The 14,081-nt window shown below is 48.0% G+C and overlaps 1 protein-coding gene across 9 annotated transcripts in view; it reads right to left on the bottom strand.

Moving 5' to 3' along the window:
- Positions 1–14,081, bottom strand: part of CACNA1D (calcium voltage-gated channel subunit alpha1 D) — a 301,585-nt gene that overhangs the window by 55,730 nt on the left and 231,774 nt on the right. For all 9 annotated transcript variants that reach the window (XM_041761871.1, XM_041761864.1, XM_041761866.1 and 6 more), the window contains 9 exons: positions 12,654–12,713; positions 9,897–10,003; positions 8,087–8,174; positions 7,388–7,495; positions 7,249–7,301; positions 5,470–5,616; positions 3,820–4,021; positions 1,617–1,775; positions 176–286 (listed from right to left, as the gene is read on the bottom strand). In XM_041761871.1, the coding sequence (XP_041617805.1) occupies positions 176–286; positions 1,617–1,775; positions 3,820–4,021; positions 5,470–5,616; positions 7,249–7,301; positions 7,388–7,495; positions 8,087–8,174; positions 9,897–10,003; positions 12,654–12,713 (1,035 nt within the window). The remainder of the gene's footprint in view (positions 1–175; positions 287–1,616; positions 1,776–3,819; positions 4,022–5,469; positions 5,617–7,248; positions 7,302–7,387; positions 7,496–8,086; positions 8,175–9,896; positions 10,004–12,653; positions 12,714–14,081) is intronic.

Here is a 14,081-nt window from a genome sequence, read left to right as displayed (position 1 = left end):
TTGTTTTCCCTTATATACACAGATGCCCTAATCAGATATTAACGTTCTCAGGTGATAACCCAGTTATTGGCCAGAACAATTCAGCATAACTCAGTAACACAAGACGAACAGGAAGCGTGTGCTTCTCTGGGGGTGATTCAGCAACGGCCTTTGAGAAGTGGGTTCAGAGACTCACCTTAGGTTTAAATGCGATGACTTTCAAAACCATCTCGACAGTGAACACCCCAGTGAAGACCATGTTCAGAATGTCCATGGCGTCATTGAACATCTTGGACTGCTCGTAGTGCTGCGGACGAAGACAGAGGCACAGTTCTCAGAGGCCTGGTCCAGCCAGCCTCACTAAAGGAGGCTCCCCAGTCCCCTGCTCCCTGCAGGCATCCACCCTCTGCTTGGACATGGAGGCAACCTCCAGTGGTTCCAACGGCACACGGTTAACTCACCACAAAGCACAGGGGGATCTTGACAGAATGAGGATGATTGGAAGATGAAGGGGAAAGACATCTATTTCCTCTGCTCAGGATGAAGGGAACCCACCCTTCCTCCCCGCAGGGTTTATATTCAGGGCCTTGACCCAGGTCCAAGGCAGAACCCACCCAAAATGTCTATGACTAAAGGCAGGATTTGGTTGGGGATAAATTTGATGCCATCCAGGTCCACATTCAAGAAAAGGTAGTATTATCTTGACCTCACACTTTTTCTCTACATCAACATGTGGCCCTTCTCATTCATCAAGACTTCTTAAATTAAAAAAAAAAAAAAAAAAACATGCCAGAGAACGTATCCCTGGTGGCTTTTAGACCCATTTTCCAGATAGCACTGGGAGTTGGGTTGATTTGCTTAACTTCTTAAAGTCAGTGCAGAGAATGGATCTAAACCTTGGCCTTTACTTCTGTCCTACAGTAATATCTACTTGACAGTGTAACTGCTGGAAATGTTCACTGTTAACACCAACTTGGCCAACTGAAGGGAGTTACATGTCTTGCCCCCCAGGGTACCAAGAAGTAGCTATAATGCAGGACAAACTCTACTCCATAAACTGGAAGATTCCCCACCACCATTCTAAGCGCTCCGTGAAGGCAGGAGTGTGACTTATGTTTTGTTTTTCAACATTGGGTGTTTGCTCTGTGACAGGCCGAGTGCCTGACATGAAAATCTTATCTCTGACATAGGTATGATTGAGTTCCCATTTTGCCAAAGAAGAAAGCAAGGCTCAGGGGATTTAAGTTACCCTGTCAAGACTGGCCAGCGGGTCAGGAGTAAAGGCAGGATTGCAATACCTGTCTACCCTACTCCAGACAGACAAGACTTTAGTTCTTAAATGCTCCCTGGCCTCAGGAGGCCTACAGTAAGTGTTTGTCGAGTCAGATCCCAGGTTGAGGCTCCATGAGAATGTTACTTAGGGTCACACCATACAGTCTCTTAAATAAAAGAACCATCTTAAACGCCTACCGTGAGAACTGTTAGCCAGATTGGGACTCTGGCCAAACTACAGCCCAGACTCATCAGAAAATCAAACCCATTCTCTTGTGAGGGGGTGGCATTCCACCCTCAGAATTTGGGGCAGGGGGCTGTGCAGAAGGCCCAGACGTGATCCCCACGGCTGTCTCCATTTTTACCTGCATGGCCAAGCAGAGTGTGTTGAGCATGATGAGGACAAACATCATGTATTCGAAAGGCGAGGAGTTCACCACGTACCAGAACTTGTACTGGTAGGGGTTTTTGGGGATGTATCTCCGCAAGGGACGTGCTTTCAAGGCGTATTCAACACACTGACGCTGCAACGGCAGAAAAGAGCAAGGAGGAGTCCTGAGCATATCCATGGGAGGAGGACACAGGTCTCATCTGCTCTGAATGCACATCCACTGTAAAGAGCTGTGAACCAGCGGAAGCCACGACAGCGACCCCCACCGTGACATGGGGGTCACGTGTAGCACCACACCACGTCACATCACTGGCCATACCAGCTCCGCCACCTCATCAGCTCCTCAAAGCAACCTGGGGTGTGGGTGAATGTAGCACCCAGTTTGCTTCCATTTTCCTCATTAAAGCAGAGGTCTAGCCTGGGCAGTGGCTTGCCTGAGGTCCTGTGGGCAGCAGAGGAGTGAGGCCTGATGCAGGCCTTGTCCCTGCCCTTCCTCTATGCCCATGCGTTATGCCTGCCCTTCTGCCCATGCCACCTCGAGGAAAGGAAGCCAGGTAACAAGAGGCACAGAAATCCTCCAGAACCCAAGGGCTGGGCTCACTCCCTGAGACTGGAGCCACACGAGACAGCTCAGTCAGACCATACTAACCACGTGAGTCTGCTAGTGAAGTAGCTGTGTGTTTACCTGGGACCTTCTGAAACTCAGGAGCTTGTCATGTTCATCTCAGAATCCCCAGGACATGGTAGTAATGATGGCCAGAGCACTGTCCTTCCCACTCATTCTGGGGCTGAGACTGGTCCAGAGGGAGCCTCCAACCCCTCTGGCTCAGCTTAAGGTGCCACTTGCTCCTAGATCCAGACCTACTCCCATTCTCTTGCTTTGACCTTGGCTTCTGACTTCAGACAGGTTCCCTCTGTCTAGGATCTGGCCCTGCTGTGACCTCACACACTGACTCCAGGGACCCCTAATTCAAATCTGTTCTGGACCTCAAGAGGTGACACAATGGTAGCTCTGGTTCTGCTACCTGGCCAGCCTGGCTTTGCCCTGCTATTCTTCCGTGGACTGGGAGGTAGGGATAACGGGATGAAGAAGAGCTGTGCCAGGCGTCCCGCTGACCGTCACTGACAGGATCTGAAGGGATGCTCTGACAGCTCAAAGCAACATCTTTCTACAAACCCAGCTGGTTTTGTCCTCACTTCCCCAGGGGGCACAGCTGCAGCCCAAGACAAACTACCTCATTACAGCCACTTCCCTCAGGAAGCCCAGGTTGACAGATGATCCCTACTCCTTACATCATCATCAAACAGGGGTGCTATCGAACCAGGGCCCAGGGGGAACTTCCAGAGCATATTCTCCCTCTCACATCTGGAAGGGACCTCTAGCAGGGACTCCTGGGAGCCCTCAATCTAGAAAGAAGGGAGCAAGCCCAGAGAGGAGGAACTCTCCTGACTCCCTCACATCATCATGCAATCAGAGCAGAGGGCCCCCCCGCTGCTATTAGATTGGTTCGAACAAGAAAGTAGCTAATGAGAGAGTGACACCAGTATAATCTTAGACTTAGCTTTAAAGTGAGTGACTCTCCCTGCAGTGGGATAGGACACTTCCTCCTAAATCAATGGTTCCCAAGCAGGAGACATTTGGCACTGTCTGGAGGACTCTTTTGGTTGTCAAGACTCAGGGCAGTGCATTGCTAATAGAATTGAGTGGGTAAAGGGCCAGGGATTCCACCCAACATCCAAAGTACACAAAGCTCAACAAAGAATTACCTAGCCTAAAATGTCAATAGCACTGAGGTTGAGGAGATCAGACACGATCCCCCCACTAAGGACTGTGGGAGGAGCAGTGGGTACTTCCCAGCCCCTGGCCACATCCCCCACCAAGATTCTGAGCCATCACTAGTGGGTCACAGCCACAGAAGGTGGCCTAAGTATTCTTTGACTTCTCATCCACAGAGTGGGGTGGATTTCAGAATTACAAGGTCTCCTCTGTGTCTGTAAGCTCACTCTTCCCAGCAATAACTCAAACTGGCTGAGAGGGTGCTGTAAACAAGGCCTGAGCCCGAGGGACAGCCAGCGGGTGCATGCCCTTCTCTGTGCTTGGAGGAAACTGGCAAAAGACAAGCCACTACTCCTCTCTTGCTCAAGGGACAGAAGCCCAAACAGTGTGTGACTTTAACCTGATTTTTGTCCAGCTCACAGTTCTTATACTCTTTCTCTCCCTGCTCCTGAAATGTGACGATGACGAAGCCCACAAAGATGTTCATCATGAAGAAAGCCACGATGATGATGTAGATGATGAAGAAGATGGAGATCTCCACGCGGTAATTGTAGACGGGGCCGACATTCTCTCCATTTGAGTCGATGGCTTTATACAGTAACCTGGTGAACAGAAGATCCAGGTGAGCCCTATACCACCTGCTCAGCCCAAGTAGCCCAACTGTGCACCTCTTCTGACAGCCTCTGAGGGCCCTTCCTGTCTGACCCCTCCCGGAGAGCCTACCCACAGCCCCTGGAGAGAGAAACAAACACACACACTCGGATGTCTCCTCAGCATTAAGGCCCAGTTGGCCCAAAACCCAGAGGAGGGAACACCTGAGATACATTTGGTGATTGACATTTTGAGGGCTAAGAAACAAGAGATTTCATGGATATTCAACAATGCCCCCTTCTACTGACAGCAGAGAGGAAGGATATCACATGTAAGACACTGGTGGAACTGAAACCTGTACACATGCCAATGAAGATAATAAGCAAGCAACACAGGATTTCCAAAGAACTAAGAGAGGTTCCCCAAAGTGAAATATACGCAGAGATTAAATATAGGCTAAGCAGAACTCTCAACAGGAGGGGGAGAGTTACTGTAACACCCCCAGGGTAAATTTATCCCCCCCACTGATGCAGATTCAGCTGCCAAGGAACCCATCCCATGGCGCGCTGTCCAGATGGACACTTACACATCCATCTGGAAAGGCAGACATTACAGTCATCCCCATCATTTGGGAGCTTAGAGAGGGATCTAAGTGACCAAAATCCCATTCCTTGGGGGCAGAGCCAGGAGATGAGCCCAGCTCCTCTGAGCACTAAGTCCCAAGTCTACTCATTTCCCCTCAGCTGCCACCCTGGTTTACTAAAGCACACTGTTGAAAACCCAAGACTGCAGCCATAGCCAGTGCCTCCCCAAAGTGAAGAGGCTTTACTCCTGCCTCTTTGCTCCCCAGCCCAATTCCCTAATGAACAAACCCCACCCAACTGTCCTATTACTCCACAGGATCTCCTTTAAATAACTCCAACCCTCCCATGCATCCAGAGAGTTCCGCCAACCCGAGAGAACCAACTCATCCACCTTCTGCAGTTCCTCTGGGCATGGCAACTTGACACTGGGGCCTCTTGAGGGATGTATGCTCGGGTGGCAGGGGCAGGATCTGGGGTGGGCATCAGAGCACAGAGCACCAAAGGTGCAAGAGACTTTCCTTTTGTATTTTCCCTTCTTTCTTCTTTGTATGTGTGTGTGTGTGTGTGTGTGTGTTTTAGCTTTACTCATCAAAATCCCAGCCATTCTTCAGAACCCTACTCTGTGCATCTCTGACACAGTAGGCCCTCCTGTCTGATTGGACTATGTGATACTCTGACTAGGTTTGGTCCCCAAAGGGAGGAACATGTTGAGCCAAGCGTTTCTCCCACTGCTAACCCAGCACATCGCACGGAGCTGTACCAACAGCACGCTTCATGTGTGAGTGAGCGAGTGGGCCAGTGAAAGACGTGACGTGTCGGCAGCCATCTGTGTCCGGCACACAGGAGCACTAGGAATAGGTGTTCTCCATACTTACGCAGGCCAGCCCTCGAACGTGGAGACCGTGAACAGCGCCATCATAGCAGAAAGGACGTTGTCAAAGTTAAAATCGCTGTTTTGCCAGATTCTCTCCCGGACCACAGGGCTATCAACATCCCCATCCTTGTAGAGGATGAAAAGCCCCCTAGAGAGGAAAATAAGTGTGGGTTATCCTGGCTTGACATGAAATCAGTCCCAGCAGACCCAAGTCCATGTACGGACACCATCATGCTCAGTCTGCCCGCCAGCGTGTTTGTCATCCTGTTGCCCTGCATTTAATCTACTCTAAGATTCCAATAATCATCGAGTACCTACTAAGGTTAAGTGTCCTCCAGAGCCACTAAGCAGACATTCAGCATATGCCTGATAACAAATGAAACCTACAGAATAATAAATGCTCTAATGTATAAATGGGCTCAAAGCATATACGGAAGGATCAGAAGCTCTGGTCTGGAGAATTCCATAAGCTCTGAGGAACAAACAAGCCCAGGTATCCTCTCTTTATTTTTTAGATTTTATTTATTTATTCATGAGAGACAGAGAGAGAGAGAGGCAGAGAGACAGAGAGAAAGAGAGAGGCAGAGACACAGGCAGAGGGAGAAGCAGGCTCCATGCAGGAAACCCAACATGGGACTCGATCCAGGACCCTGGGATCATGACCTGAGCCAAAGGCAGATGCTCAACTACTGAGCCACCCAGGTACATGCCCCCCACCCCACCTGGGTATCCTCTTATCTATGTTTTGGTTGTCATCAAATTCCTTCTCTTTGTTCTAACAATACTCCCAGTTTTCCTTGTTAAGATAATTCTATAATTTCTGGTACACAATATTTGTCATTGAATTTCATTTCAGGAAAGGGGCCAATGCCTTTATGTCACAGAGGGGGGACAGAAGGGGCTTAGGGAGAGAAGAGAAGGGGTCTTCTGTCTGTTCCCATGCTGCTCCATGGCAGGAGGCACCCCTGCCCCACAGCCTACATGGAGGGTGGCCCTGGTGGTACACAACCAGTCACCGTGCAGCTGGCACACTCTGACTTGCAACTTCTGTTGAAAAGAAACCCCAATTGTGAGCAGTGCCAGCAGCCAGACCTCAGTGGCGCCATACCCAAGGAATAGGGAAACACGGACTACATGGTCTTACAACTCTGGACAGTGGTTCCATGCCTTGCCTCACATTCTTCTGGACATCTTGGGATAAGAGACACAGGTGTTTCCCACCTTGTCTCTCTTCTGTCCATTCTTGTGAAGAAAAATATGCCCAAATGTGGGTGTTGGGAGTATGGGGAGAAAGGTAGTCTGGAGAACCTGTCAGAAGGGGCTAGCCAGCTCTGGAATTCCAGAGAGTTGAGCTTTGAGTTCTGGTTTGGGAAAAAATTCTCCAAGCGGCTGGAAGGAGGGGCTCTCTGGGGCATTTCATAATTGTTATTTTAGGTTTTAGGGCATTCCTTCTCCCCATTTAGAGAATCTATGGCAAACACCAAAAGCCATCTCTCCATTCTTTTGGGGGTGATGAAGGTTTGGAACTAGATCGAGGCCATGCTTGTATCACAGTTTGATTGTACTAAATGTCACCAAATTGCAGTTTAAAATGATTAATTTCATGATATGTGAATGTCATCTCAAATGAAACCCCCCCCCCCATCTCTCCAGCCACGAGCTGAGCACACAAGCCTCTTGCAGTCCATGATGAAAACTTGTGAAATGTGAGCACAGTCAGATCCTTGAAATTTTCTATTCTTCCTCATTCATTCCCCACTCTCACATTCAGGACACTCACCTGCACTCTTCGGGGTTACTTTTGGCTTCATCTGTACAGCGATAGAACTTTCCCTACATATAAAACAGACGGGCAGTCAAATGCAGGCTCCCTGCAAAGTGATCAGCTGGGCTTCATGCCAGAAGGCACATTCCCGTACCTTGAACAACTGTACTCCGATGCAGGCAAACATGAACTGGAGAAGGGTGGTGACAATCATGATGTTGCCAATGGTCCGGATGGCCACGAAGACACATTGGACCACATGCTGGGGAGAGAGGAGCGTTATCTGCCTCTGTTGTTTGAGTCTCGGGATGAGCTAATACTAGCCAAGGTTTTCTACGTTTATGAGCATTTTTATATGATTTTCCAACTTCGCGTTCCCTTGCACTGGTTTTTCAGGTAGTTATCTGTGGGGAGACCCCTGGCGCATCGTGGTCACCAGGGAGAAGCACCCCTATAGACCAGCCCCTTCCCTGGTTTCCTCCAAAATGGTTTAGTCCAAAGAAACACTATAGGGCACAGCACTGCCTGGCACACAAGTCCACAGGGACCCCTGCCGCCCCATAGATGGACTCCGGAAAATGCAAAACCTCTGACCTTTTACACAGCCTGCATGAAAATAGATTTAAAAACCAAAATAAACCCGAGAAAATATTAATAATTTTAAAAATATACAGTAATCACATTAAGAAAAATAAATTAACAAAGATAAAATATGCTTTCAGCACTTGCCAGAGGCAGTGTCACTGGTTAGAAATGCAATTTCCAAACGTATAACCTTGTAAAAACCTATCAAGCCTCAGCCCACCTCTGGCCCCAACCAAAGTAGCTTGGCCCAGAGGGCAGACGCCCAAACCTTAAGTCCTTTCGCTCTGTTTATTGCCCTGAGTGGCCGCAGGACCCTTAAGACCCTCAGAATCTTCACAACGGAGATGGCACTGGATCTAAGGAAAGAGCAAAGAATGAAGGCAGGGTGTATTACAGTCAGATAAAATACTTTGAAATTATTGCAGGTGGTCTTCACTGTAGGACGACTGGCCACGTGGAGCTGAGCTCACCTCCCACTGTGACACACACATACACAGACACACACACTCTCTCACACATGGGTCTTTCTCTGTCCTGTACACACTCCACAGCCCATCCTGGGCCAGGCCCATAGGCATTCACAGATGGAAAAGGGGCAGCTTATTTCAGATATATTTCAAAAGAAGAAACCAGTCTAGACTCCATTCCAGCCCTTACTTGTGTGTCATGATTTAGGAATTTGCTTTGTTGTTTTCACTCTATGTAAATGCTAGGCAGTCCTTGGCTTTTAGGCTGTGGTCTTGTTTGGTGGGTTTTGCTTTCTAAGTAGGGAGACCTGCTCTGTGCTGGGCTTCTCCAGCCTCCTACTTCAATGTTGGGTGGCAGAGACCCCATCACCACCTGTGTGGTGGAGCTGACAATGGAGAGGATGCAGGATGCACTGCCAGGAGAGCACATCCTAGAGGAGCCTGGGAGGTGGTAGCCAGGTGAGTCCCAGGGAGAGGGGCAGGTTAGCTAGAAAAGGGGGAAGGGGCTCCAGGCAGAGGGAGCTGCACTAGAAAGGCCCCAAGTGGGAGAACGCAGCTGATGGGGCCCTGCAGGTGGCTGGAACACATGCTTGGAAGGCAGTGACAAGGGCTGCAGGGAGAAGGTAGGTGCAGCTGGGAATTTCTGGAAGCTACAAAGATGCTGTGAGAATGTCCCCTCCAGCTGTAACTCCTGGTTCCCTCCCCCTGGGCAGTGTTAGGAGGTCAGGACTGTCTCAGGTATGGGTCTTTAATTTCCTGAGGGGGATGCAGCCTCTCCATTGAACTTAGGCTCAGAGGTCATAGGTGAGCACCTGTTCTCATATGGGGTACTGATGGCCATCATCTGAGCATAGGTACCTCTAATCAGCAGAAAAAGGGCATCTGGGTGACTCAGTGGTTGAGCATCCTGGGGTCCTGGGCTTGAGTCCCACATTCAGCTCCCCCTGGGGAGCCTGCTTCTCCCTCTGCCTATGTCTCTGCCTTTCTGTGTGTCTCTCATGAATAAATAAAGAAAATCTTTAAAAAAAAATCAGCAGGGAAGCATGGCCACTGTGGGATGCTCCCACTGGAGCCTCTGCCCCAGACCTCTGGGTCAAATAGGCAGGCAGTGTGCTGCTGGGGCATCTGTAAAGGCCATGGAAAGGCCCTAGGGCCCTAACTTATAGCATCTGCCCCTCCTAGCTGAAAATTGTAGAAGCCAAGAGGAAGGGGTCATGGCAGCTGACATATCCTGGAGATTGAGGAAGAAGCCTTCAATATCCAAGCTGAAAGGGTCCCCAGAGGCCCTCTCCTGCCTTGTATGAGAACTAAGGTCCTCGAGGGACCCAAGCTAGAATCTGACTTCCCTCTCTCTCATCAAGACTTCTCTGTTGAAAGCAAATTATCACACAGAATAAGAATTCCAACTTGGCAGTGGGCATGGAGAGAAGCAGGAGAAAGCATGAACTGTCCCAAAGCTTTCCAGCATACAAATCAAGCTTTCCCAGGTAACTTTAATGTAATTGTTAAAATAATGCCAGGCCTTTATGACTTACATTAAAATTCCTCACATAAACCACCCTACCCAACAGTCTTCTGCTCACACTCCCACACTCACCCCAGAATACTTACTGAATCCCAAATGATACCAGTGACACCCCAACAACCAGCATATCCAGCAGATTGAAGTAGTTTCTGCAGAAAGCCCCTTTGTGGAGGAAAGCTCCAAAAGTCGCCATCTAGAAACAGAAGCATGAGTGATTTATGGATTTTTTTTTTCCTCTCAGAAGAAACAAAACCTGGGCTCTTTACAAGACCTTGAGAAAAGTATGACTTTATTAACAAGCATGCATTAGGAAGCCAGAAATGTAAACCAACAGGGCTGAGCAACCAAATATTTGTTCAAAGATGGAAAAGGGAAGGTTATTTCAGATTATTTCAAAAGAAGAGACCAGTCTAGACTCCATTCCAGCGATGACAAACCGCACGTAGGAATCCAGCATGGGCAGGTCCAAAGAGCCTGTCCCAGAAGGGTTTCCACATGGCCCTGCTCATCAGGATGTCATAGCTGCACAGATAACTTGGCTGCCCCACAACATGCCAGCTCTGGCCCCTGAGGCCCCAGGAAAGCCTTTGTCACCCCAGCATGTCTTCCCAGTGGGGCTGGCAAAAGCACTGGAGCCCAGTGCTCACAGGCTCTGTTTAGAGAGACTTGCATCGCTTTACCGGGTGGGCCCTTGCCTGCTGCTAATGGCACTCAGCGAGACCCAGTTTAAATGGCACCTCCAAGTCCAGTGATTCGATCATGTGCAAGGTGTGGTTGGGAAGCTTGCACAGGCCTCTCCCCTAGGCAGTCACCCAGCTCTGGAATCATATGCCACATGCACCAGGCACCCACACCACGGGTGCTCCAGAGAGGTGCCTACTGGCAATGCAAAAGTTTATTGAGGAAGTTTCCAGAGTGAAAACAGTAAAGTACATAGAGTTCACTGTGCATTTAAAAAAAGAAAAAAAGTTGAAGGCTCAGGTGAGTCCAGAATAGGAGAGCTAAAGTCGGGAAGCTGTTACACTGAACCGTATGAAATTGCCAACACGCCATTGTTCTTGGCCTATAAAAATGGCAATTTTTATTTTTCGATATGGTTCAACTAAATCGTCACATAGCCTCCCGGGCCTTCCCACGGCTAGCAGGAACCACCACTGCAGAAGCTAGATGCTCTTTGACAAATCTCCATTCTCTGAATCTTTCTGGCTTTAAGTTTTGTTTTCCACACCCTCTAACACATCTTTAAAATGAAGAATAACTTGGAAGATTGTAAGCCACTGAGGCAAATATCCAGAAATTTAAAAGCATTAATTTTTTTTATTTCTTTTAAATAACCCTGTATCTCATTTGCCCCCGCGCCCAAAAATAACTATCTTCATTTAACAACTAAAAAATATGGGAAGTAAAATAAAACCTCGATGAACCAGGCTAACAGATTAAGTGGAGCATGTCCCCCATTCAGTTTGAGGAAACTTAAAAAAAAAAAAAAAGGCAGCTCAGGGAATCAAATAGAGGCAGGGTGAGTGTCCTTGACCTCTAACCCCTGTGTATTATGTGTCTGTGCTCCTCACCATAGTGACGCTGTTAGAATTGCTAACCTGGTACGGTTCTCACTGAGAACTGTCAGCCACAGTTACTGGCTTCAAGGCAGGAAAGTAAATATGAATTTTTAGACTTTTAACAAAAGTTTAAACAGAGGTTGGTTGGTTTTGTGCTGATGTTATCATTAAACAAAAATAAAAGAAAGTAACTCGAAGTACCCCATTCCCCAACAAAGTTCATCGAGGTTTCATTTTATAAAAGGTTTTATAAAGAGCCCAAGTTTCACAGGAGTCTAACATAAAATGCATTTTTCCCCCTGAGATGCACACATAAAAACTCAAAATGGTTTAAAAGAAAATTGTAGTGAAAATTTCCCAGCTTGTCTTCACACTAGCAGATGATTGCTCTGACCATTGTCAAGGGTCACGCTGTCCTGGGACTGCAATGACCCATGCCACTTAGTGAGACAGGGGGCTTCTCGGCTGTCTGCTGCGGGTCTTCAGACCTCTGAGTGCACAGGGAATGAGCTCGCCCCAGGTGGCCTTCACAGTCAGTCCACAAACCACATGCAGTAATGGCAACTGTGAGCTCATGCATGGGCAGTACATTTAGGGTGCCCCGTCCAAAGGGTGCCCTTTTTGTTTGCATAAATGTAAGCCCATCCATCAAAACAGATACAAAATATCTCAACGCAAATAGACCCGGGCTATCTTGCAAATCCCATTGCAAGAAAATAGTGTGTTACTATTTCAGGCCACTGAAAACAGTTCAATCAAAGAAATGAAGAGAGATACATTCCCTTCATAGGATAAGTGCTTTTCCTCTGACTTTGAGGTCAGGAAAGGTGGAAGAAGGTTCACACAAAGTGATGTATCTGTTATCAGATGACAAATTTCAGAGGATATGTTTAAAGAGGAGCAAAATATTTCCAGTCACTATTATGAAGCCAAAGTTGCTCCTACATGCACTTAAAGGTTAAAAAGAAACAGCAAAAACAAGTTGAATGATTACAGGAAAAAAAATCCTTTGGTTAAAAAAAAATAAAAGCGTAGCTTGATCACAGAAGGCAAAAAATAAATATAGTCAAAAGCACTTCACGCTTCTTTGCCGTGTGTCACACAGGAGCGGGCCCCTTAGACACACTGCTGTGGAACCTGTTACCTTCAAAACGATCTCAAATGCAAAAGTACCAGTGAAGACATAATCTGCATAACCTAGCATCTGGAAGGTAAACAAAGAATTGGAACCATTATTGCTACAGCTGCTTTAGAGTATATGAGGATCAATGAAAAAGCCATTACCTTTAACAGGATTTCAACAGTAAAGATGGCTGTGAAAGCATAGTCAAAGTAACCCAGTATCTGCAAGGTACAACATGTTGGACATAAGAAACAGGCATCCGGACAGACTCTGACAGCTGCACGCCCCCAGGCAGGACCCCTGCATGCAGTCAGACACCCGTTCTCCAGGGATAGGCCCGCCACTCTGGGGGCAGGTGCGCCCACCTGGCCGCTTGCAGCTCCTCTTTGCGACCAACAAAGAGCATCTGGGGACTTACCTCCTTCAACCACTCATGTGGGCTCTCTTCCCTGTCTCCTGTCACGGATGGACAGAGGTTCATTTCTACAAGCGCTTTATTAATAACCTTTGCTCATCGGAGCACCGCATTGACAAACTGGTGACAACAGACAGACTGGAGGCTTATATCCATTTTGGATTTTTAACAGTTTTTGGCTGAATGAAATAGGTTGTCATCTAGCTTAGCTTCGGATAGGTGGGGAAATGTAAATAAAGGTGTAAATGGCATCCAGTGGGGCCAAAAGCTTCCACATGCCCCTTCCAATTCCAGCCCGTGTCATCAGGGAGTAAATACCCTTTCTTCACTGGGTGCAGGGCTGGAGAAGTCCTCAGGGAAGAGTCTTACTTTGTAAGTGAACTTGTATTTTTACTTATAAAGTAACTTGTAAAACTTTTGGCCTCTGCTCCATATATAACACTGCTCTCCCCCAGCACTGGGATCTTGTTTGGTTTTTACTTAGCTGGGCACACTCAAAGAACAGACTGACCTGGCCTTTGAATTATTAGTCCAGGCTATTTTATCAGTATTCCTGAAAATGCCATCTACTCCCCAACTGAGTCCTGCTCAGAGAACTCTTCCTGGGTTTCTGCATCTTCTCAGAGCTACTGGGTGGGCAGGTGAGTGGTGCAGGGGGTTTGTGGGGGGGGGGTGGCAAGAATCTGATTGCTCAACTAAGGATGCTCACAGAGGACCCTCAACCACAAAGATGGCAGCCAAGACTGCCACTTACAGAGGGCTTCTTGGCTGCTGTTCTTTTTCACAGTTATGCTCTATGGCTTTGAAAGAACTGAAGAGATCAGAGCTAAAGAGACTGTGGAGACCCCTCAGACCAACCCCCTTCAGGTAACAGATGAGGATGCTGGGAAAGGGTCAGGGGGCAGCTGCTCAAGCCACACAGCTGGTCACAGCATGGCTGGGCAAGGAATGAGGTCTGCAAAATGCTAGTTGAGAACCCCTCAAGGATGGGATCCAGCCCAGGGGAGCCCTTTACTGCTCCACTACAGTCAGGGAGGGCTCCTGCTACAAAGGCCAACTGTCCTCAGCTGAAGTTCTCCAGAGGGTAGTCATTGTCCAAACCATTTCTGTTTTGAGATTTATAGATCTTGATGGAAACCTTTTGTAAATTTGTATTGCTAGCCAGGCAATGAAA

This window comes from Vulpes lagopus, chromosome 7 (assembly GCF_018345385.1).
Source record: "Vulpes lagopus strain Blue_001 chromosome 7, ASM1834538v1, whole genome shotgun sequence".
Classification (NCBI taxonomy): Eukaryota; Metazoa; Chordata; class Mammalia; order Carnivora; family Canidae; genus Vulpes; species Vulpes lagopus.
The sequence above is the reverse complement of the archived record's forward strand: the minus strand, read 5'-3'. Positions and strand labels throughout refer to the sequence as shown.